At 42.5% G+C, this 24,273-nt stretch overlaps 2 protein-coding genes across 4 annotated transcripts in view; one reads left to right on the forward strand and one right to left on the reverse strand.

Moving 5' to 3' along the window:
* The window catches only part of EPB41L5 (erythrocyte membrane protein band 4.1 like 5), a 52,037-nt gene extending 46,771 nt beyond the window's left edge, over positions 1-5,266 (forward strand). The window contains exon 26 of the mRNA XM_066553212.1: positions 416-5,266. Coding sequence (XP_066409309.1) covers positions 416-473 — 58 coding nt within the window. The 3' untranslated portion in view covers positions 474-5,266. The remainder of the gene's footprint in view (positions 1-415) is intronic.
* Positions 5,267-7,716: 2,450 nt separating this feature from the next.
* LOC136558770 (putative protein tag-53) lies at positions 7,717-22,700 on the reverse strand. 3 transcript variants are annotated; one of them, XM_066553459.1, is made up of 8 exons: positions 22,260-22,689; positions 15,267-15,519; positions 14,450-14,529; positions 13,584-13,662; positions 12,022-12,068; positions 11,140-11,260; positions 10,053-10,239; positions 7,717-9,716 (listed from the first exon to the last, which is right to left on the reverse strand). In XM_066553459.1, the coding sequence occupies exons 2-8, from the start codon at positions 15,418-15,420 to the stop codon at positions 9,050-9,052; spliced, it is 1,335 nt and encodes a 444-aa protein (XP_066409556.1). In that variant the 5' UTR covers positions 15,421-15,519; positions 22,260-22,689; the 3' UTR covers positions 7,717-9,049. The 3 variants fall into 3 exon arrangements, with proteins under 3 accessions (XP_066409556.1, XP_066409557.1, XP_066409558.1); XM_066553461.1 differs by having other exon boundaries at positions 9,366-9,522; positions 22,260-22,700; XM_066553460.1 differs by lacking the exons at positions 14,450-14,529; positions 22,260-22,689 and having other exon boundaries at positions 15,267-15,379.
* Between the last annotated feature and the right edge of the window lie 1,573 nt (positions 22,701-24,273).

A 24,273-nucleotide genomic window follows, 5' to 3' on the forward strand; every position in this document is an offset into this window, starting at 1 on the left:
GCTAATAAACTGTAGCTCTGTCTCAGTTTATAGCATTTCAAGTATGACAAATGAATGGATGTGTGTATGTTAATTCCAAGCTATAAGAGTGTCAGAAAACCCAACTGGTAGAAGCCTTTTCCCTTGCTATTCCATTCTGCCATGCTGGTGAGGCAGAATGATGGCAGTGGCAACCACCCTTGCAGTGACCACCTTTAAAGAATGGCAGTGGTGCTACTGCTGCATTGTTTAAATTTATTCTGTTTGCTCTGCTGCAGTTGTCCATTAGAAAAGTTTGTCTGTTGGTCTCATTAAGTTACATGGGGAACAGCCATGAATGCTGTCTGAAGCAATACTCCTCTCTTGTAATGCATCATGGCAGACCTTTTTGGAGGAATGTATTTACAGAGCCTTATTTTTTTTTCACCCCTTTTAGCCCAGTTACTGAGGATGCTACAGTAAGAACAAAATGTTTACTCACCACTGAACTCTGAAAGAAGGAGTCTCTGAAACTCTCACCTTGTAAAAACTCAAATCTTCTAACATGTCTTCATGGGATCCTTCCAAAAGACTTGCTTGGGATCAAACTCATTCTGAATGGGAGTCAGACAGCCAGCTGGTTTGCCAGGATATCCAGGAAGAGGCTTCTGCATTTTTCACAATAACTGGAGCTGCAGCCTGAACTGGGATGTAAAACCACATGCACATTTGATGTTCTCCTTCAGGAGAAGTGAACTGTCACACTGGCGCTAGTTCTGAACTGAGGAAAAGAAAGCAGCTGTGTCCTGCTGGTGCTGGTTGATTGTTCCTTACCCTGAGCTGGCTCTGGTGCTGTAAGGTGTCGCAGAGCTCTGGGGTGTGAGCTGGGGCCCTGATGGCTGCGGGATAATGAACGTCGCAGGGATGAGGAGAACTCGCAGGGCCACCTCGTGGCCGTGCCCTGCACAGGGCTCTCCGTGGTGGTCACTGTCCCTCCCGCACAGCCAAGGACATTTTCTTCTGTGTGATTATTCTCTCTGGTTTTCCCTAGTTGTACCAACACATACTCTCCTTTTTGGCCTTAACCCCCTTAATAATCCTTGCACACCCGTTACAGTACCTGGAAAGCATGAGAATCTAGTCCATCAGTGACCAGCTGTGTAGGCTGGATTTGAGCTGCTGCTCACTGCAACCAGGAAAATGGAAATTACCTGCCAAACAGCTTGTAGCATTAGCAGAATACAGCAGAAGACTTATACTGATGATTTCATTTTCTACATGATTCAAATACATGCATTTTAGACTAGAGATCTGTATGTTTTAAGAGCCAAAGCAGTGAAGGTGTGAGTGCAGCTTGCTTCAGGAATTGCTTATTGATTAGTATTATAGTCTTCTAGGACTAGAAAGGAAAACAGTTTTCTTGTTTCTCTTCATGCTGTTTCTGGGTGTTTTTTCCAGACACTGTGCTTAAGGTATACTTACCAGGTATTTTTGCAGCCTGAGGATACAACTGGATCAGTTTTTAACGCCACTTTGAATCCTGTTCCAAGTGTCATCTAATAGTTGTATGTGGAACAAATAACAGAAAGACTAGGGTGAAAATAGGAAAAAAGGATTAAAAATTCCTTTAAGCAATTCACTTCTTTGTAGAAGGAAGGTAAGAGCACACACTGCATAGTGTGAAGGCATTTGGGTGCCCAGGTGAAATTTGGGGTACAGTGCATACAGTTCAGAGATCATTTGAGCTCTGGGCAGCAGTATCATCACATAGACCCTGGTGATGTAGCCTGTGAAAAAAGTAATGCAGAGTCACAGGGAGGAGAAACAAAGATGATAAATCCCACATCTAACAGAGAAGCACAGATAAAACAACTGTGATCTTTCTTTCTGAGGAAGAGGTTTGAACCTGTGACTGAGGCTGGAGGGTGTTTTCTGCATAGTGCTGCTGTTTGTAGATACTTATATGCATGTGGTTATTAGAAACAAACTTAAATGTGAAAATTGGTTCTGGATCCTGTATGCACAACTTCATTTCTGCCCATTGGCTGCCTGCACGGTGTCTCAGTGTAAACAAAGGTTTGGACCAAACTACTATGAGCTGTGTAGGTGAGCTGGGCCTAGCGAGCCTGCTGCATTCAGGCCGAGGTGTTCATGCTGCTGTTGCTCTCGTGCTCTTCTTTGCAAGATGCTGAATGAGTGTTAAGGGAGAAGCCACGTGGATTTTACATGACCCACTGCCACGTCTCAAAACCCCTGAGGCCTTAACAGGAATGTAGGGACCAGAGAAAGCTCCTAGGACTGACATACCGGAGTGACTCTGCAGGCAGTGATTTGCAGCCATTGCCTCAAGAGCCAGGATTTCAGGATTAGTGGCAGGTGCTGCAGGTGCCTCTCCAGCCAGCACCAGGGCAGCACACGGCAGGTCCTGCTCCCGCACTGCCGGATGAGCGGAGCCACTGCCCCTGCCAGGCACAGGACTCCTGCTCCCAGCCCTTCAGCTCTCTCATTGCTACTTTCAGTTGAGTATTGGCTTTTTTTATACTTTTAAGTCTCAGCCTTACTGCTTTTTAAAATGTAGAAGATTCCTGATTCGAATATCAAATGTCTTAGTCTGGATTAATAATGCAGTTGCCAGCAAAGTTCCTGCAGGAAAAGGGAAGCAATGGCTGCAACAGTCTGCTTTCTGCACAAAGCCAGGACTGTGTGTGGAAACTTGGCACTTGCTATTCATCTGTTTGCTCAGCAGCTGAGCTGGCATTCACCAGCTACATGTGTTGGGTTTGTAAATAGACAGAATGCAGTAGCATTTTCTTAGGCATGTTTGATATTTGGCTCTTCCCGTTGGGTTCAGGAGCTCTGCGAACTGTCAGCTTGAATCCCTCCCAAAACTGGAATAACAGAAGTTTACAGTTTTCCAGCACTGTGTGTTGAATACCATCCTTAGATTCCTCCCAAGCCATCACAGCAAATAACAAGTAAATAGCGTGTGGTGAGTGTGTCCCCTGAAATCTAAATGGTTCCAAATAACCAACTGTTATTTCAGCATGGTCAGGATAGCCGTGTTTGGAGGGGAATGTTGTGATTACATACATGCACGCACACAGAAACTTCAAAGGGGCGAGGCTTTCCTCGATTTTCAGAGGACTAATATTTGAAACTTCACATAAAAATGCAAACATTTCAGCTGGTAAATTGGGAACTTGCAAAATCTTATAGATTTGGGGCTACAAACCCAACTCTTCCCAGCAAAATCTGATACTTGGAGCAACTATTCACTCAATTTACCTTGATGTAGCTTACTTATCTAACCAAATCATTGCTTATGTAGGGAGCCTGGCGAGACCAAGGTGACACAGGTTTGTGATCTGAACATCCTGCAGTTTGGCATCACTGTTCTGGTTTGCAGCTAGAACTACTGTCTTGCAACATGACTGCCTAACAGGTAATGTAGCATTCCTCATCACCTGCATTTTATCAAACACAAATAGGGATAATAGTTCCTACAGTTAGTGTTATAAAGTATCAGTTAATGCCTGTGTGCTACTGAGAAAAAAGGATTTTCCTGCCATTGCTATACTATTGATTGATTGGCTATAGGGTCCAAGCTTGTTCTTAAAGTCTATTTTTTGGTATTTATTTAAAGAGATTTATAAATAAAGCTTTTGTGTGAATTTGGTGTCAGGATGTTGGCAGGTCTGCCAACCACTGAAAAGCTGTAAGAGTTGACAGGAGTGAATGAATGAATGCTAAGTGATTGCATCTGAAAGTAAAAGTGATTTTACTCCAGTCACATTCTGTGACCGGAGTAAAAGGTTTTATAGAAATCTTGGTGTTTATAATAACAGCATCCCTGCCCTTATCTCAGACTGATTAACCTGAGAGAGATGCAGTTCAGTCTCACCCATTTAGGACCATCAGAGTCTGCATGTGCTGTGTGTATTTACAGGCTTAGGAAATGGGCATTAAATTGTGGGAGTTGAGGCTTTCATACACCAGAATTAAGGAAATCTCTTCTTTAGTTCAGTGGTAATAGAGTTTAATATTAGGTAATTTATAGCAAATAAATTACCTACTTACCTGTTAATCAGTCATGGTTAATGAATTAGCTTGAATGTATTTGATTTTAAACTTAAATTTTTCTCATACTTTGTCAAAGACAGACAGCTATGTAAGATAATTTTGGACAATTTTTTGGACACAACTTGGGCAAGAAAATTTGCAGCCCTGTTAGAGCAGCTCAGGTGAACAATGCAGCTATGTGTGAGTCTCTATACAAACTGTTTGCAGTCCTTGCCTGCTCTCCCTTTGTCTGCACCCTGCTCCTTCCTTCTCGTTTCATGAAGCAAAGACGTACTCTTGGGATGAGCGTGTCCTTCACAAACAGCACTGGATGTATTTTTCACATTGTGAACGTTTTCTGGTACAACCCAAATCTACTGGTGAAGTGATAGCAGCTAGCAGCCAGCTAGCATTTAAAGCTCTGTCTGGGCACATAGTGTTTCTGAGTTTAGGAAGCTGTAGTATCTATATACATATATATATATATGTAGCTGTTAGACACTGTAATGTCACAGCTTTCAAATGCAGCTGGACAATCAACTTTTCAACCAAAAGATAGACCAATATGTACTAATGGCCTTTCAGTGACACAGGGGTGATCCGGGTGTGTTTGCTCCAGGTGTTGGCACCACAGACAGGAGTGCAGGGCCCTCCCCACAGTGCCGGGCAGAGGCAGAGCTGCAGTGGCTCCGGGCAGTGCTGCTGGGGATGCTCAGCACGGCCCCTTAAAGCCAGGCCCGGCTCGGTATCACAGGCGGCTCCGTGTGGCTGCTGGCCTGAGGAGCAGGCACTGCTGGCAGCGCTGCCACACCCACAGGGCCGGGAGCCACAGGATTCTCCTGCAGAATTCACCTCCTTTAGACTGCTTGGCTTGAGCACTCTGCTCCATAAACACACACACCACCCCCACCTATATAACTGGACAAACTTATTTTTAAAGTACATAAGAATATTTTTTTAGCTAGATTTGTTTTGTTAAAGCCGCACTAACTACTGTATTTTTACTTTTTATATGTAAAGCTTGGCAATAGCTCTCAATGTATAATTTATTTGTTGGGTTTTTTATAAAACAAAGTGCACCCTCTTGCTTCTGTTTCACAACACTGGTGACGTATGAACTGTCTTAGGCACTGCACTGAGATCTGTATTGAAACTGTACATGGGAACAAGTAGATTTGTAGTCCACTCAACCCAGTCTTGGAATGTTTGTACTGTAGTTTTGTCTTAAATACACCATGTCAGTGCAAAAGTCTTGCAGAGTCATCTTTGGGCCCCCTGTGTTAAATGGCACAGCACTCAGAGGTGGTTAGCTGGGGCTTAGGACACTGGGTTGCTGCTCTAAACTTAGCCTGTTGTCAGTTAAAGTGTAACTTAGGACAGCACCAAAGCTTGCAGGTAGATGCTAAAGAATTAAATGCCTTTTTTCCAACAGAGCTGAGAGTGTCCAGGAGGACTGTCAGGTGTGCAGTGCCTTTGAAAGGCAGCCCCAGGCGTGTGGCCAGAAGGAGAGCCCGAGCTGCCCAGTGTGGTTCCAGTGCAGGCCAGTTAACCAAGCACCCTCACTCCAGTCTCCAGCCAGGGACTGGGCTGTGCTCACAAGTGCAGCAGCACTGATGATTGATTGTTTAAAGGGAACTGTTTACTCCCAAGCCCTGACTTTGGCTAAATGCTAAAGATGGTAGCAAAGGGCAACTAAACCCTTTGATCATCTTTGTTTCTCAAAAACTATTTGGAAAGTATCAAAAGGAAGAGAAATTACTCCATCCTAATGACTAAGCTCATAGGAGATAATTTCTCTTGTGGCATAATTTGTTATGTAGGTCAAACCGTGATCCCACTGATAAATCACTGAATTGTTCTTCAAATCCAATTACAATTCAAAACAGTGAAACATTTAGGTGTTTCTGTTAGCAACTGAAAAAATCTTCTTTGAATATCTGCATTTTAGAAGATAATATTTCTGCCATTCATACATTTTAATGTTCAGAAACCGAATGTCAGTTAAAACAATGAGTTTGTTGAGATGTTTAGTACTGATCAATTTGTTCCCTTATATAAAATTTATGATACAACAGCACATCTTATGTCAGATGAGGTTGCCAAGAATTCTGCATGCTTTTGCATTTGTTCTATGGACTGCATTTCTGTGAGCATTGCAGATATGTGCAAGGTTCCCTGCTTTTCATAGACATTCTAAACAGCCAACTTCAGTGGCAGCCCCTTCAGTCCCAGCCAAAAATGGGGTGTTGTGTTTTGTTTCTAAATATTTGCCACTAGCTGGAGTAATTCCATTCATTATTTCATGCAGGCCACCACTGAGCTTTCAGATGGCAGCAGCTTTTAGTCACTCGCTTGGGCCTGGGATGAATTCTTATTAACTGCTACAGTTATGGAGAAATATCATAAGCACATCCACAAAGGCTTTTTTCTGCCTCTCTGAAAAGGTGCCTGCAGTGGGAAAAGAGGAGTGAGATGCTCCTGAGAACCTTTTTGGTGTAGCTGATAGCACTGGCTAAGGTTTGAAAGGGGATATGATCAGGAAGTGTCACAGTGGTGTGAGCAAGGACTGTGTCCCTAGGTCTGGACACTGGAGGGTACCTGAAATATGGTTTGTGCATGGCCAGAGTGGACTGAGGTGTCAGGCACTCCTGTGGGCATTTGTGGGATGCAGTCACTTCAATTCCCAACACCCCTCTCTTCCAGCTTGAGCTCACCCTTGTTTTCTGAAGACCTGGGAATGGGCCACAGGGGGAAAAAGATCCTCCAGTAGCTTCAGCAAAGCTGCTGTAGCACAGAGCCCCACTTCAGGATCCAGGCTCTCTTCCCTTGCACAGCATGGCTGGGCCCAACTCCAGCTCAGCCTCCCAGCCCTGAGCTCCCATCCCTGCAGCCAGGCCTTTCCCGAGCCCCTGCTCTCCTGGTGTCCTGTCCAGGGCAGGGAACAGCAGGGCCCTTAGGGCCAGCTCGAGAGGTTTGGCATCCCTTAGTGATGGAGTGGGTGTGGTGCTGCCAGTGCAGTGCCCCCACCTGACCTGGCACACGGGCAGAGCCCAGGGGAGCCAACAGGGGAGATGGGCTCGCTCCAAGCTGCTTTTCCTGCCCGTGCCAAGCCATTGCCTTTGGGCTGGCTTCTGTCCCGCCTGCGTTGGCTCGAGTAAATGTTAAACCCTTCATGGGGCTGCCAAAGGGAAGAGAGTTTGAGGGGGCAGGAAGAAAGGAATGGCAGAGGCTGGATGGCATTTTCCTGGGGCTCTTGCACATCCCCAGGATACCGCTACCTGCCAGGAAGCCTTCGCGTGACTTGGAGAATTCACTGGTTTATTGTTGCCCTTTCCAGTTAAATTTCCTTCCCTTGTCAATCCTGGATAAAAGGCTGTATGTTACGGCAGCTCCCAGGATAAAGCCAAAACAGACATGTCAGTCAGCACCAAGAAAACAAGCTGCTGATTTAAGACTGCAGTGCTGAGTACATGCTCAGCTCAGTCGCTGTATTGATGTCCCTTCCAAACAAACCTCAAACTGGGAAATTCTTGTTCTTGGAGGAGAAATTCAAAGCCTGGGCAGCCCTCGAAGCTGGCTGAAGTGCAGGGAAATGACTGGGGCTTGCAGAATTGTGTTCCTTGGTCAGAAAGGTAAGTTCCTTGTTCAGTTAGAAAGTACACATATTTTAGACTCACAAAGGTGAACATGAGCACACAGTGATAGGAAATGGAGCAGGCTTTATTCATGTGGTAATGTACAGTCCTCTCTGTTTCCAGGTAAGGGTCATGGATGGTCCAAATAACTCTTAAGCAGCTTTTGCACATCCACCTATAATTTTCCTACTGAATTCATGTGACAGTTACTTGTGAAGAGATGATGAAAGTATCTGTAAATATTCTTGAAATCTGTAAATTACTTCAAAGTCGTTATTCCTATGAAACTTTTGGAAAATGAACTTTTCAAATATTTGGAAGTATAAACTTACACTTTCAGGTAATTTCAGATACCAGCAGCTCTTACAGACAGCTGCTGTTCTGTCAGAAGGCCGGTATTTAGTAACTTCTATGGAAAGAAATGCTTTGAATGCTGGACAATATTACCTTGCAAAACAAGCACTTTTTCTTTTCAGCAAAGAAAAACCATATATGAACTCAGAACTTACTACTACAGAGAGGAAATGTGTAACAAGTGCAACGTAGGGTGATAAAAGAGAGATGGAGTTGGAAAAGCAGAAATCTCTTTAGGGCTTAAACATGAGTTACCAGTGGAAACAGCCCATGCTTTGTGCCACTCTGTCAAGCCCTCCTCTTTCTGTTCCCTCCCCACCCCACTGTGGGAAATCAAGCCCTTTTGATTCTGTGTTCAGCCATTAAAGCCAACACTCATTTGGCACATCCTTTGTTCTCACAGGTATAATGCCCTTCCTCTGGTCCTTGCTGATGATTTCCAGGGGGCACTCATTGCTTCACTTCCTCAAGGTTATATACAATCCTTGAATATCTTCTAGAATTCAGTTGCTGATTTGTCTGTTGGGTTCTGTTGTCATAGGTCATCTCATGTTGCCAATATATTGTACAAAGGACACTGAAGAATATAAAATCTTTAAAATCTTAGAGAACATTCATGTTAAGACTAATTGAACGCCTCAAATGTGACTGTGTTTCTCTCTTATGCCATGCAAAATGAGCAAGCTTTGTCCCTGAAACGTCATCTTGTGGAGCCAGCATGGGTTACTGCAGTTCTGATTCTCAAGGCAGCCGCAGCCATTGCCAATTTGAAATGGTATGAAGTGACCAGGAGAAAAGTAACAAAAAGAGCAGCATTCCAACAAGCTCCTCTCAGAAATCACAACTTACATGCAAGTTGTGACTTAAATATATGTCAGGTTTTGTTAACATTGTAAAAAATCTGTTCACAGCAAGTATGAGAAGGTTTAATTATTTTTTTCCCCAGTGTGCTGATAGGAAGCTGAAGACAGTTGCAAGCAGTTGGTTTTCCACCTACTGCCACGGTGGTGGAAATTTATTCCTTCACTTTGCAAGCAAAGCAATCACAAGCAATCAAACTCCATTTGCCTGAAGGAGATCTCAGAGAAGCTGGACAAAGGTTTGCCCCCGATGAGCAGCAGTGTGTTGGTCCTGCTGATCCCACCCCCCGTGGCCACACACCCCCAGTCAGGTCTCTCCTCTTTACCCACAGCCTGAGCAGCAGCAAAAGCCTCTCCTGAACAGGCCAACAGAGGGAGAGACTTGTCCTTGGACAAACAGCTCCTGACTCTCTTTGGGCCTAGTCCTGTCTCTGAAGTGGTCTGGGAGGCAGGGAATTCTGCTGGCTCCAGGGGCAGGCTGAAGGTTTTCATTTCGATGGTGTTGCTCCGCTCTGTGGGCTGTGGGCAGAAGAAGCTGCAAAAGCCAGAGTGCCTCAGGATGGGCACCAGCTGGGGATGGTCCCTCTGCTCACTCTTGCAGTGGCTGGGGAATGCGTCAGTGAAATCTGAGGTAGTTTGGAAATCCACACCAATTCCTAAGATGCAGTGATACATTTTAGGAGAAAAGTTTCCTTTTGTAGTACTACTAAGCTTCTTCCATGTCTGCGTATGGAAATGATACTTCCAGAGGTCATCATAAGGGCTGGAATTTGAAATCCCTCCACCAAAAATCAGCATAGAGTCTTTGCAGACTATTGAAGCGTGACCTACCATCGGAGGAGGTCCTTGGCTGAAGGTAAGAGAAACCAGCAGTTAAGGGGAGACCAAGAAGAAACTTAGCACTGATTTTAGCTTCTGTTTTCCTTTTGACTCAGAAGGATGACTGCTGAACAGCTGCATTGGGACATCAAAATTACACTGCTGACAGCTGCATCAACGCCTTGCCAACAGCTCTCCCGAGCAAAGCCAACTGGAGCCCCAGGCATGGCAGCAGCACTGCATCCTGATCTGAACAATCCCTGCAATTACCAACAGGGCATCGGCTCCCTCTCCACCCGCGCGGAGAATCAGAGTAAGATGAATTCTCTTTCTCTGCTCCTTTAGTGTAACAAATAGAACAGTTTACCTTGTTCTGATGCTGGACCAGCTGCTGCTTCCAAAGTCCCACCTCCACAAGTCCCTCTGTTCAGTGAGCCCCAGCAGCCCCCCAAAGAGGTACATGGCTGTGTGATAAATCACTGCCGAGTGGCCGTGCCGCGCTCCGGGACCGCTGCTGTGACAGGGGCTGGAGACACACAACCACTTCCTTGTATCTGAAACAAAAACACTGATTTATAGATGGATCAAATTCACCCTATTTGAGAAAGGATTTGCTTCCTGGAGGAGGTAGCTATTCAGTTGGAGAATAAGGGTTTCTGCTCTAAGTTTATTATGAGTTAACATATTAAATTCTGACACTGAAAAAGTGCATTTAAAAGAATCAGTTTTGAAATAAACTTTTAATGAAAATGTCAGATGCTCTGTGACAGATGCCATGGAAATTTTATTTACAGAGCAGTTTTTCCTACAGCTTTGTCAGTTCATTGACTCTGATACAGAAAGATACTTTCCTGGCTGTTAGAGAGAAAAAATCAGTCAACAAAAACATTAATTCATTAATGTCTATGCTTATTCTCCCAGTGAGGGAAGGGAGGATGAGATAAACCCATCATTTATTTCAAAATAGTGGCAGAATGGCCATCAGATAACAAGTTATGCATTTAGGAAATCTCTGGGAATCATCTCATTTGCAGTAATCAGACTGGTAATGAATATGCTAAGAAACTATCTCCTGTCAGGTTTGACTCCCCATGGTCAGCTGGAGATTGGAGATCAAAAGATGACATTAATAGGCTGAAATCAGGGTCCTTGCTCGGTCTGAAAGTTTTTAGTAATCCTTGAAGAATTTTAGTGGGTAGTAAACAAACATTCTCCCCGATTTTGAGCTGTAAAACTGGCAAATACTGCAAAATGTATTCCAGTGTAATAGTCTAATTAATTTCAGCCAGAAATTAATTGAATTTGACACAATTTATTACTAAATGTTGCCGAAGAGAAGCCAAAACTAACTTACAGGATTTCTATTGACAAGAATTTTCTTAGCAGAGCAAGCTCTCCTGCTGCAGCTGTTGTTTTACACTGGATCAAAACCTTATCCTGCTTTTTTAACTTACCAAAATGGAATTCCCAAAACTCCTGAGAAATGCCTTTGATGCCAAAGTATCCCCCATAGATGTACATGCTGGAATGGTACACGACTGCACTGTGACCTTTTCTGTTAGCTGGTGCAGAGCTCTAGAACAGTTCAAAAATAAAAGCCTATAAAGTCATATCAGCAGCAATATCTGTCTTGGAAATTCACCTTTATTTTTCCCCACAAATAACCCTGCAGTCCCAAAATTTCTCTTGACTCCTCCATCAAGCAAAAGTAACCAGAGTGGCACCTGTGTCACATCTTAAAAAAAAAAAATTCTGGGTGCAATTTCCAAGGTATAGAAGCATTGTGATGATGAAGTTTCAGTAGCAAGAAATGAGTGATTCCTAATGTGTAGTGATACAAAATCAATCTCAAAAGACCAAGCCACAAATGCTTCTACTCAGGTTTCAATTAGAAGTGGCAGTAACTTGGTGAGTCCACGTGTTCACACTGAAGAATTGAAAAATGCTGCAGCACTTCACGTTCCAAAACGTATTAGCGTGGCTGCCAATCTGTTTTCACAACCCTACTTTTAAAAGCACAGGCTTCACGTATGGTTGCAATATTCCATTTAAAATTAGTTTTCTTGATAAGGATTTCAGAAAAACAGAAGCAGCAGCAGAGGAGAGGACTTAACTTCTTATATAGGACTTAAAATTTAAGAGCAGTATTTTTAAACACTGTTTTGAAGAAGGAAAAAGCCTTAAGTTATTGAAAGTGCAAAGAAATAAAGTACAGCCACATGTCTCTGAAGAGATGAGATTGGAACTGTTTGGGGGAACATATTTCAAAGCAATCTGTTTAATCAACAAAGCAACAGGCATTTGATTCACACATTCCCCACTTCCTGGCTCCTTACCTCCGTCTCTGCTGGTTCGTTGCAGCTCTCTGTCCATCTTGCGGAATCTGGGGATTGAGTTAATAAAGCGCAGTTTAGATCCCGCACCACAAGAGGACACTCCTCCCACAGTAACTGCTCAAATTGCACAGCTCATTTTCAAGGAAGTCTCGTCCTGGTGTTTTCTACTTGACAAGGCTGAAGAAATCCTGCTAGGACAGCAGCACTGACAGACTTCAGGAGACACAGTTTGAACAGTTTTCCTCTATCCTTATCTGATACAGAATCACATAGGTGCCACACTGTATTCCTGTTTCCTAAAGCTGAATTTCATAATGCAGAAGTAACCTGTGATTTTCATCATTTTGTGAACTTGTAGGAATCCCAGATTTCCCTATGGATGTATGACTCCTTTTGCTTACCACACACACACCTTATTATGGCACACTTATTCTTTCTTGTTCTTTTTCATAGGTCCCTTAAATAGCCCTCAAATAACAGCCAGCAATCACAGATCTGCGATCACCGTGAAGGAGAGGAAATATCAGATAACACAGCACAGAGATACAATGAGGAATCAGTGCAGGCTTGCATTACTTAAAGCTATTCTTGCCAAAAGATTTAAAATAATAACTATGAAACAGCTAGACACACAACCAATGTTGAATCACTCATTTCCAATTTCCACTGGTAAGTACTGTGAGTAATAAGATGCTTTCTCCTTTAAAATATATTCTGAGGCTTTTCTTTCTTCCAGCAGGTTATCTCAGACAACTGGTGTAAAACACAAAGGAAGGGTTGAAAAAACCCCATTGACTTAAAGTTACATAGTGAAGTAGCAAAAGAAGACAGGAAACTTAAATCTTGGTCTGGACACAAGATTTACCAGCTCAAAAAGAAATGAGCCTCTCTCTCTCCCCTCCCAGTCTAACATCAAAATAACAGCTATTACTGTACACAGGATTTCCAAAGGGCGAATCCATGGTGTATGACATTGCTATTAAATTCAAATACTGCACTGTATTTATTAGAATACACACTTAAGAGATCCCAAATTTTTGTTCTTAGGAGAAAAAAAAATACATGTTATAAAATGTTGATGTTAATTTCCCACCTTATTTAATTTTTGATTTCCCTTGCTCTAGCTTATGTGTTTCTTCACTAAAAGTACAAATGAGATATATTTTACTGATCTACTTTCTTTCATAAGAAAGTAGAAGCCAAGAAAGCTTGGTTTTAAAATATATGTGGCATTAAAAATAAAAATTAAATAATACATGAATTATCAGGTCTTATGATCAAATAGTAAACGTAAAAAGGAGTGAGGGAGAAATGGAAATTCTGAGACTTTAAAATACATACAATTTTCCCATATAATCCTCTCTAATTGAAGTAAGACCTGCATCTCTGATAGCTGAACAGCCTAATTTGGAGGGGAAAATATGTACACAGTTTTACACTCATTACTTGTTGAAAAGCTTAATGAAGGCTCTGTTACAAGCAGCAGAAAACAGTTTGGTTCTCATTATTTATTACTGCCTATGGAATATCCCATGGAAAATACTGGCTATTGTGTATCATACCAATGTCATATATCCAGAGAGGAGTTTTTGCTTGTGTGAAAGCAGAATCCACCATCCCACCAAAAATATACAGGCTGCCCTGCAAAATAGACAAATATTTGTCACTTACAGGAAGGCACATAGCATGCAAATAATTTTAAAAACAATTCTTAAATGCAAAGGTTGCTATCGGCAAAATTTAGTTAACAATATGATGATCTTTTAACAATCCCAAAAAGCCACCAATTTTTAATTATTCTCTCTTTATTCTCTCCCAGGGTGAAGCCCTGAAGAACATTGTGCTGTTTAATGGGAACAGTATTTCAGAACTGCTCGTTTCTTGTCAGCCTGGGGCAGCTTCAAGGCTGGGAATCTGAAGCTCTCTTGAGGCATTGCTCAGGTATATCGGATTATGCATGTTTAGAGAAATGTTTCCTTGTGTGGTAGCTCTTGATATCCTAAATTCTGTCTTCCCCTCACAGGCAGGGCTGTAATTCTTACTGTGCTTTACTCCCCCGTCCCTCTTCTACACGAGTTCTGTAGTGAATGTTTTTGTGCCGTGGCTGATCATGCAAATGAATTCAGAGCAACTGTTACAACTGCACAGATAAGTCAGAGAAAGTGCTGCCAGGGTCTTTATCTGGTATTACTGCTACTTATTGAGCACTGACTGAGGAAACCAGGGGGCTGCTGCAGAGCTGAATTACTTCCACTTTGTTCAGAAAGATTTCCAAACATAGGTACAGCTACATCCAGAACTGCATCAACACAAAAATGCTTTCTGGGCATAGTATTTCAGTACTTAATACCTATGGCATTTTATTGCACTGTTAGGATATGGACAATTGCACTGTTAGGATATGGACAATATAATCCTGGTCTAGTACCTTATAAGCCACCATTGAATGTTCTTCCAGTTCTTCTGGACCATCTCTTGAGCAATCCAACATTTCCCATTCATTTTTCACTATAAACCAAAGCTGAAGTTAAGACAGTGGGGCACTCAACACATTAACAGTAGGGAAAAGGTGGGCTTTGAATGTGGCTGTGCTGCTTAAAATGAAGCATTTTGTCATCTTTCCTCTGTTAAAAATGAAATATATGAATTTTTCTATTTAGCAAATTTAAATGTAACAGTAATAGTTACATTTAAATACAATAATTGTTACTGCTTGTATTTTAATTGTTACCTACGTCAAATTTGGACAATTCCATGAGCATGAACCCCAGTACAATTCTGTTTTATTCCAGTAACAACTGACCATGCAAAACTATACATCAAGTAAAAAAATACCAAGGCTTATATTTGATAGTGCATTGATACTACAAACCTACAAGGTATTCTATTCACATGTTCCCTTTGTGCACTCTCATATGCATGAACTATTGCTGTGTTAGAGAGTCAAGAAAGCTCATTGATATCCCTTGCTAGAACCAGGATATTTTAAATGACTCAGTATTTTTGGTTGAGGAAAAAATACCCCAAAACCAAAAGGAACTGAACTGAAATCAAAACTTTGTGGGACACTTGCAAGAGGAGCAAACACCCCCCATCTGCCCAATGAACAAAAAGCAGTTTATCCAGCCCTGTGACAGAAAGACCTTAAATGAGGATAATCTGTTAAGCACAGAGCATCCTCAATTTCACGATGACTGATGTGGAATGGCTTTAATCCAGGCATTCAAGAGAAGGGGCCAGCTCACCTGTGTGGTATCTCCAGAAGTCCCTCAGCGTGGTGCTGCCGTGCCCTCCGTAGAGATAAACAAAGCCTCTGCAGACGGCACAGGCGTGCTTGTACCGGTCACAGGGACGCGGCTGCTGCGCCTCGGCCGCTCCGCAGGCAGCTCTTCCCTTCATGCTGATAACCGGGATCTTATCCAAGGATCAGCTTGCAAAGGGCTACCATGTCAGAGGAGGGTCCCAAAATATCAGGGACAGGGCTAAACCCTGTTTGGTCTGCAAAAAGACAAAAAAGGAAAAAAGAAAAGTCTCTACCTTATGATAAAATGTTACTGTGTTTTCTTTTCAATACCCTCAAAAGCAACAGTGGACAACTTTGTCCATCTGTGATAGTACACTAACTTGAGTAAAGCACCTGAAATTCTGACTCAGATTCTTGTACCAGTGAGGCTGGGACAGGAACATTCCTGGAGCTGAAAGTTTTCCAAGGAATATCAATAAACTGAAATCGGTGAAGCTCCAACACGCTACATTTACAATACCAGGGCTTGGTCTTTTTTCACAACTAAAAGAGTACTTTAGACAAACCTGTACTAAAAAAAACTTTGGAAAGAGTGAATATTACAGATGGAAGTAATGCATTAGCAGTTGTCCAGAATTTGTTTAGACTTTTATCTGTAAACCTGCTGAAATGAGGATGCATCTGGAAAAAAATGACACCAGCCCTTCCCATGCCACAAGATGTCACTGTGTTCTGTGAAGACATAACTACCAGGAAAACATTCTTCTATTAACCCTCTTCAAAACAGTGGCTTATTTTAACATAGATTATTTTACAAAGCACACCCAAAAAGCCCCCAGCATTAGACCAGATTTTGGAATTTGTGTTGATAATGTGTCTGAGGTGGCATGTCACCAAATGAAGTGACAGTCTCCCAGTTCCAACGCTTTTCAGTGGGAGCCAGATTCCAGCTGCATTGAGAACCCAGGATGGAAATCAATAGGGAAGAGTAATTTACCTAAGAGTAATGTGTAAATCCAGGGCAAGCTGTACTTAACTTGAGGAAGAACAAAGATTATAGTAAAACAAGCTAGATACAAAAGCTAGTTATATTTCATATTAATATGAAATTATTGTACCTAATTTATCATCCAATTAATCGCTAAAACTTACCCTTTTTAAGACTGGAATATATTCAGTGACAAAGAGATGCTAGAGAATCTCTTGCAGCATATTTGGGCAAGATTAACTACTTCAGTTTTGTTGGGATTTTTTTTCATGCAAACCAGTATTGTAAGCTATTACTGTAGAAACTGAAGCATATTCTTTGTATGTTTTCTCAGAAGGAATACAAAGATGGGTGGCAGTTACTAAGGGTGCATTTCTCATGTCCAGGGGAATTAGCAGATATGAAGTAATGACACATTATAGGTGTGTAAGTCCCTAATGCTTTCTGGAATCCCATTGAAAAGTGAAAAGCAGCTGAAGGCATGAAACAGGGATTATCTCCCTAACTCTGCCAAGCTTCTGAGCAACCACAGCCAAATCATTCACTTCCACAACTAAATGGGGACAGTCACTTCCTTAGTACAACACTTCAAATTTGCTGATGCGGTGCAGTGTAACAGTGCCAAGGTATTACTGCTACTGATATCATTAACTCTGAAAAGGGTGATAGGTTACTAATATTTTACATAGGTAGAACAGGCTTGTCCCCTTGCTGTTTGTGGTTTCTTTCTCAGTTATAAAGCTGGTTATTCTTCTTCCTACGTATTTCTCCTTGTTTTTCTTCCTCCAAGCCTTGCCTCCTATTGTACAAACATTCAGAGATGATGACAGCCCTGATTTCATATAACAGATTAGCAATGAAGTCCTGTCCAGTTGTTTATCTAGCCCAGCTGAACTCTTGCAAGGCAGGTGAGCAGGATGGGATAACAAAAGGCCAAGCAGTGATGAACTGAATGGGTGTCACCTCTCAGTCACACCTTTTCAGCATCGCCTGGCCCTTGTGAATCTTGGCTATTTACTCTCAGCTGAAGCATTCTTGGAAGCAGACCTACAATCCTGAACAATCAGTTAACTGCTCCACTTCAGAGCTGGGGAAAAAAACCCACCAAGTTAATCATAAATCTTGCTTTTCATCATTGGTATTTTAAACTGCAAACTTGACTCCCTATCAAGTTTGTCCTGTCCTTGATTGCCTGTCTACAGAACCCAACCCATCAGAGTTCATCTACTGTCAACCTGAGCAGTCCCATTTCCAAAGAAAAGCTGCTCCTCTTCTGAGAACAGCACCACTGAGCCTTGTCCTCTGTGTCCCGCACCACTGACCTCAGTTTCAACTTGATACAATATCAGTTATCCAATAGGAAGCTCTGACTTCAGAAAAAAAAAATCCAAAAAGACAACTCTGAACATTTTTATTCAATTTTTTTTTCCCCCAAAACAGCTGTAGCACACACAAAAATGTCTGCTGCTCTCCAAAGTCTTCTGCCATTCCATTCTAAAAATAGCTTCTGTGCAATCAATCCCAATTGTTAAAGGGCTGGAGGAGCTGAGTGGAGGGCCTGGAGAGCTGCAATTAGTGCAGTAACTATAGCACTGAGTGTGTATCAATTAATGGCGCCCCACTACTGTTTCATAATACAAATAATTCAGGAAATGTAGCAAGACAGGAATTACTTCAGGAAATGTAGTTTATATGTTCATTATATAATTATTTATATTTCTGATAGATGTGGTTTCTCAGACAAATGATTTATTTATTTAAAGTATTGCTTAAATAGATCTTCAGTAAAGCATTTTTCTATCTCAACCCCTTGATTCATTTCCATCTGTTTTCAATACACTCAGAAAAGTTTCATTTTTAAAATGATCAAGCTTTTTGGAATATAATGAGATATGAAACCACTAATATGGGGAGGGGCCCAAGTAAGAAATCTTGTTCTGTTTTGGGGCTTTTTTGTTAATGACCCAGTTTTCTGAACTCCAGCCTTGAGCCTTTCCAGGCAGAACACTGCATTTTCTTACTAGGCAACTTGATGTTTTACTGCTTTTCAAAAATAATAACAGATCTTCCCATTTGTACTTATCCCAGAAACCTTGGCTCTGGAGGTGGTTTTATTGTAAGTCTTGTTCTAACGGGACTGCCTGCATGAATGAGGAAACTCTGGTGACTTGCAAGGCCCTTACGAAGTTTTAGAAACAAACCCAACTTGTTTAGAATAGAGAAAAAGGCTTTTTTTCAGTATATCATGTTTACTTGCAATGCTTCATTGTGTGTGATAAATTTAGTATCCTCTGGTTTGCTATTTTATTTTTTACTAAACTCAAGATAACCTGAACTGTTTCTGTGGTGACGTTTTTTTGTTTTGGCTTCGTTTGTTTTCAAAATACAGGAAGTAATTTTCAGAGATGCTCAGCTTCAGAGTTTCACCCTGAAAATGTGAATGGCTCTGGGACTGTTGGGTGTCTGTGACAGTTCTGTGTTATTAGCATTCTGTACTGAAATAAGGGCCTGGCTTTGCCCCGTGTTGTAAAACATGCAATTACCACATGACTGAGCTTACAGTGCAGGAGTCAAGACAAAAGGAAGGGAACAGAAAGAGGTGTTGCTCCTTACAGGGAGAAGCTGAAGGACAGAAGGAGGGTTTGTAAAATGACAAATCAAAGCAGAAGACACGGCTCCATCCTGATTTCAGGGTTCAGAAGAAAGACAGGTACTTTCAAGTACAACAATAATATCCCTGTTGTCTGAATAAAGCTTAGAGCAGACATACTAAAAACTGACAGAAAAAATGGACAGCTTTTATTTGAATAACTCTTAGTTGAATTTTAAGAGTTTTAGGGCACTATTTGTAAACATGATCACTGCTATATCTCAGTGCTTCAAAATGCTTTTTGACATGAATAGGTATTTTAAAGGGGGCAACTCTTCTGAGACAGCATATATTGCAGTTTCTATAACATGTTCTATTATATGTTACAAAGCAAATAATTACAGTTTCTCTAGGCTGTAAGGCTCTGTATGTAACTGCTCCTTCTGGAGAGAGCAGTGCCATAGCACCGAGGGCATTGGCACCTTCACTGCACAACAGAGAGAACATCATCAATCTCTCCCAGAGAAAAGCTCACTGCCTGTTTCTGCAGCTCTGCAGGCAAGAGATTGCTTTTCTTTAATTCAGATCACATTAATATTAAAGCTTTAATTTTAGAAGTTCATAATAAATTTATGTTTGTGTATCATTGCAAAATTAAAATTTGCAAATTGACATTATTAATACATTGTCTTTTTTTTTTCTAGAAGCTTTCATCCAAGAATGAAAATGCTTTAGTTGTTAGTGTTTTGTAACACTATTTCATGTCTGTTACAAAGTGAATTCTTAAGTAGTAATAAATTAACTTATTAAATAAATATAAATATATGCAGTTGTATTTTCTATATGCTAGGTATAATTCTTATTTTTAAGTAAACAAATTTATCACACACAAAAATACAAACTTGGTTTAGAATAATACAGTAAATATTTCCCAAATATGGTGGAGGAGGAAGTATCTGGAAAAAAGAAATTCAGTATTTTAAATATTTCTGGGCTTGTTACATTTTTACATACACTTCTAGCATATGAATCAGGAAATTGCCTTTTCCACTGTATTTAAATATGTTTTATGGTAAGATGAAAGTGAATACATTTTTCCCACCTTAGTTTCCTTAGTAAATTAAAATTTCATTTGCTGGGGATTTTTTGTTTAGTTTTTGTTTGTTAGTTGTTTGATAGTTTGTTGGTTTTCTTTTTTTTTTTTTTAAGAATGGGGTTTTTTTATAAACTAAAAATTAGAATATATAGTTTTGATTAGTAGACCTCCCCAGGTAATCTGTTGATTACAATTTACATTTGCAAACAATTATTAAACTGCATCTCAATTTTGAATGAAGTTTCTGACAAAGAGCTTCCCTAAATACACATCCATGGGTGGCACAAGTATAGCATCTTATGGATATAGAAATCCAGGGCAGCAACCATGTCTGAGCAAAAGTTTATGCTCATATTCAGTGTGTGTATGGGTTTTATTTATTTATGGTCCTTAATAGGATATTTACTTCAGGAACCTAATCTGCTTTTTAAATCTTATTTAGGGTCCTGTTGGTGACTCCACCCCTGGGCAGAACTCAGTCTCAGTTGTGGTCTCAGCACAATGCAGAATGGAATGGACACCCTGACTCTGAAGTGCTGCTGCAGCAGGGAAGCTCTGCAGAAATTACCCGAGACAAACTGGTGATTTTGCATCTTCTAGGTATGATAGAGGGAGGAAATACAGTTCCTGGTCCTCAGACTTTATGAGAAAAGAAATGAGAAATTCCCACCATGTTCTCAGGGCAGTCTTAAGATGTATTTGGCCTTTTAGCCTTTCCTTGGAAGTAATTTGTACTGTCACCACTGGAGCAGGTCATTTCAATGCACAGGTCATCACCCTTCCCCCAGAAATAGCAGTTCTCAGTGTTCCTAGAAGGCATCATTTGGGGATTTCACAAAAACTAACTGGCTGGATTCTTTCAAGGTACAGTAGGCAGGACCCCTGGAGACTGAATGTAATAAATCTGTCCTTAGGTGTGACTGAATGCATCTTCTTGACAGCTTGTGACCTGCTGCTGAAGTAACATCAAAATAGTTTATTTCCTAAGGGAGACTCTACTCACACTAATTCACAAAATTTTCTAGCTTAGGAAGAAAGACTGTGGTTGACAAAGGAGTCAGTGGCTGCTCAGCCTGACTACTCTCCTCAGGCATGAATTAAGGTACTAGTTTTATGCCTGACAGCTGAGAGTCTTCAGTGAAAAACTGTTATCTTCCATTAAAACAAAAAAGTCAGCATTGAATTTTACTTGGTTGTTCTTTATATCCCCTGACTGAGGAAAAGAAGCATCTAATAAAACACTCAGTCACATTTGCAACTTAATGCCACACTTCATGGAAGATAGACATTGTGTTTTTCTTGTCCCTGTGACATTTTGCCCTTAGACAAAAATGCAGCAATGAGATAGAGAAGACATACAAAGTTATGAGAATAGCAGAAGATGTAGCTTAAAGAAATATGAAGGAGGAAAGAAAGGGCATTTGACAATCAGAAAAATAAAAAGTTCCAGCTGGCAGATACTAAAACATTCAGATATCCTGTTAGAATCAGTATGAGTTTAGATTATTCTGTATGGGAGAAGTCATGAGAGACTTGTGAGAAAAACTCAGACAGCACAACTGGAATGACTGTCAGTCATGACTGGAGAAAAAGCTGAGTACAAAAAGATCTTTTATGGGGAGATGAATTTACACCATCAGGTGAAAGATGGTTGCATAAAAACATGATATAATTGCATAAATGAAATAGATTGCATAGAGAGGAATAGCTGCATTTTAGTCTGGCAAGGAAAACAAAGGTGTCAGCTGACAAAGAGTAATAATAACTGTGATGGTTCACTATAACCTTGATGCCAACAGTTACTGGGCTGCACCATCAAATGGAAAAAAACGAAACCCACATCATTTCAATATATAAAAGAGACAGAAAGCATATGAGTAACTTTACACATACACGTTGTCGCTCCAAATTCAAATGGAATTACTCATGTGAATAAAACCAGTGATATGCATGAGCCTGCACAATGTAGCCTAGATACCAGAGCAAAAGAAGGACCAACTCTTTTGTCAGAAGCCTGAAAAAATGTTTTGCAAGCTGTTTTCATATTCAGACTCCAAATGACAGGGTCCGTTTTGGACTGGAGTCCAGCCTTCTGAAAAATTCTCACTCCCAGCTGACATGATCCAGTATTCATCCCAAGCCAGATGCACTTTGGCTTGGGTTTTGGATGGTTGCATTTCTTTGTTTGTCTTTTGCTCGATAGAAGGCATTTTGTGCTTTATGCTCTTTGACTGTGGAAAAGGGAATGAGCAAAAAGAGGGTGGTGAATCTCCTAAACTAGAAGGAGGCAGCAAGAGCTCTGGCAATTCCTACCACAGACCTCCTGCGCAGCATCGCGGAAGCGGCAGGTCCCTGTCCCCAGCGGTCTCCTGGCTGCTGAGCGCTGAGGGCGCTTCCTTCCTTTCATGCGCTTTGTTTCTTTTCGTACCTTTGAGTGAAAGCGACTTTGTGCACAGCTGCCCACAGCCCCGCCGCCCAGCAGTGCCGCGGTGTGCCAGGCCAGGCTGTGCCGGTGTTCCCCGGGCTGCTGGGCGTGCATGAGCGCTGCTCAGTGCCCTCAGCGCCTTTCCTCAGCGCCCTTCTCCCCCTGCGGCCCGGGCGCTGCTCCTCGGCGGGCCCGGGCCGGCTCTGGCTGCTGCAGGTGCCCCCTCCGGCCTCTGATCCCCACCACGGCTGGGCTTGTCCCCACCGAGAGGGGGGCAAGGAAAAGAAAAAAAAGGAAAAACAACCTCTAAGCCGGCATGTAGCAGGGGTGCACCAAGCCCGGCCGCGCCCGCTGCCGCCCCTCGGGCCCGCCCCGGGCACTGAGCCCGGCGGGGCAGCGCTGATCCGCGGGCGGGAGCGGCGCGCCCGTCCCGTACGGCCGGGAGCCCGCGGCAGCGCCCCCCGCCTCCCGGGGGCAGCAGCCGGGCGCCCCCGCCCTCCCCCGGCCTTACCCTCCCCTCCCCTGCCGCCGGCGAGCCCGGGGCTGGCGGAGGCGCGGCCGCTGCCCGGAGCCTGCGCGGCGCCGCCGGGGCTGCTCGGGGCCGCCCGCGCCGCGGGTGGGGACGCGCTCGGGGCCGAGCGGGCGGGTGCGGGTCCCGTCCCTGTCCCTGCGGCGGGGAGGCTGAGCCGAGGATGCGCGGGGTGCTGCGGGCTGCGTTCCTTGCGGGCGGAAAACGTCTCCTAGTCCTTAACTGCCCTGTTAGTCATGGGGAAAGTGCAAAATCTCGTTTCTGGCCTGAACGCAGCCAGAAGCAAACATCTCTATAACTTTTGGGGTTTTTTTCTGTGGTAGCGGCTGTGGGAAGGGGGAGGACGGAGAGCGGTGTTTGTTGGTGTGCTCTGTTTCAAGCCCTTTCAAGTCAGCGTTTAGCCAAAGATCCCTTTGCACGCTTCTCAGGGAGCCGCAGCCCCAGCGCTTGCTTGGACTTGTGTCCTTGGCTTTCCGTTGGGCTGCCACCGGCTCGCTTTTTTGCCTGTTTCTCGTTTACAGCTACATAAGGCTTCAGAAAACAGGAATGAAACTCCCCCACCCACACGTGCATCTATTTTCCATGCTGACATATTTCCCTGCTTTGAGGCGGAGGCTAAAGCTTTCCCCTAAGCATTGTTCCTAAAAAAAGAGTTACTTAGGTAGCTGCAAGTGAAGGCCGACAGATAGACCGGGTCCATAGCAATGCAAAGCATATGGTGTGGAGTATATAAATAATGCAAATACATTTGATTTTAATATATTATGTATATTATATCTGACTATAGTAGTGATGTGCACTTCTGAACTTTTTTATTCTAGAACTCAAGTGTTATTGAGAGGCCAGTCCAGAGCTACAGTGCAGCTCTTTCTCCAGCCTTAATTGTGTTCTCCTAGGGATTAAAAAAAACACCAACAACCCAACAACAAAACCCAAACCCCAAACCAAACCCACACATATTTCATAAAAAGAACTCTGAGATCATTAGCTAACATTTGGAAGTCCCTCAAATTAACATGCATGAAGGACTGTGGCCAAACTCCCACTGGCTCCCATAAAAGCAGTAATCAGTCCTTCAAGTAAGATTCTCCACAAAATAACACCCAGAAGCCCCTGCAGAAAGGATTGCCAATCTCACCATCTGACTAGATTAAAAACAGCAGTAACAATGTGATAATTGACAGAAGAAACTTCCCTGACAAGGAATGAATCAGTGTTTATTTTTAGCCTTTCCCCCAAAAGGCTTTATTTAAATGAAAGATTAGCTAATTATTTCCGTCGTTGTATTGTCCACACTAGAAACAGGAGGTGGCAGATCTGCACTTGTCTTTGGCTCTTCCTTTGAGGTCTGCACCCTGGAAGGGTGAGATTCTGCCAGTT

The sequence above is a fragment of the Molothrus aeneus genome, chromosome 7 (genome assembly GCF_037042795.1).
Source record: "Molothrus aeneus isolate 106 chromosome 7, BPBGC_Maene_1.0, whole genome shotgun sequence".
NCBI lineage: Eukaryota > Metazoa > Chordata > Aves > Passeriformes > Icteridae > Molothrus > Molothrus aeneus.

Bases quoted from the DNA above. Each gene is read 5' to 3' on its own strand.
- LOC136558770 (XM_066553459.1), bottom strand. From the start codon at position 15,420: ATGAAGGGAAGAGCTGCCTGCGGAGCGGCCGAGGCGCAGCAGCCGCGT. The intron at 13,663-14,449 runs GTACTAGACCAG...TCTATTTTGCAG, and splicing joins ATTCAATGGTGGCTTATAAG to GGCAGCCTGTATATTTTTGG. The intron at 10,240-11,139 runs GTAAGTTAAAAA...TTTTTGTTTCAG, and splicing joins GTTTTGGGAATTCCATTTTG to ATACAAGGAAGTGGTTGTGT.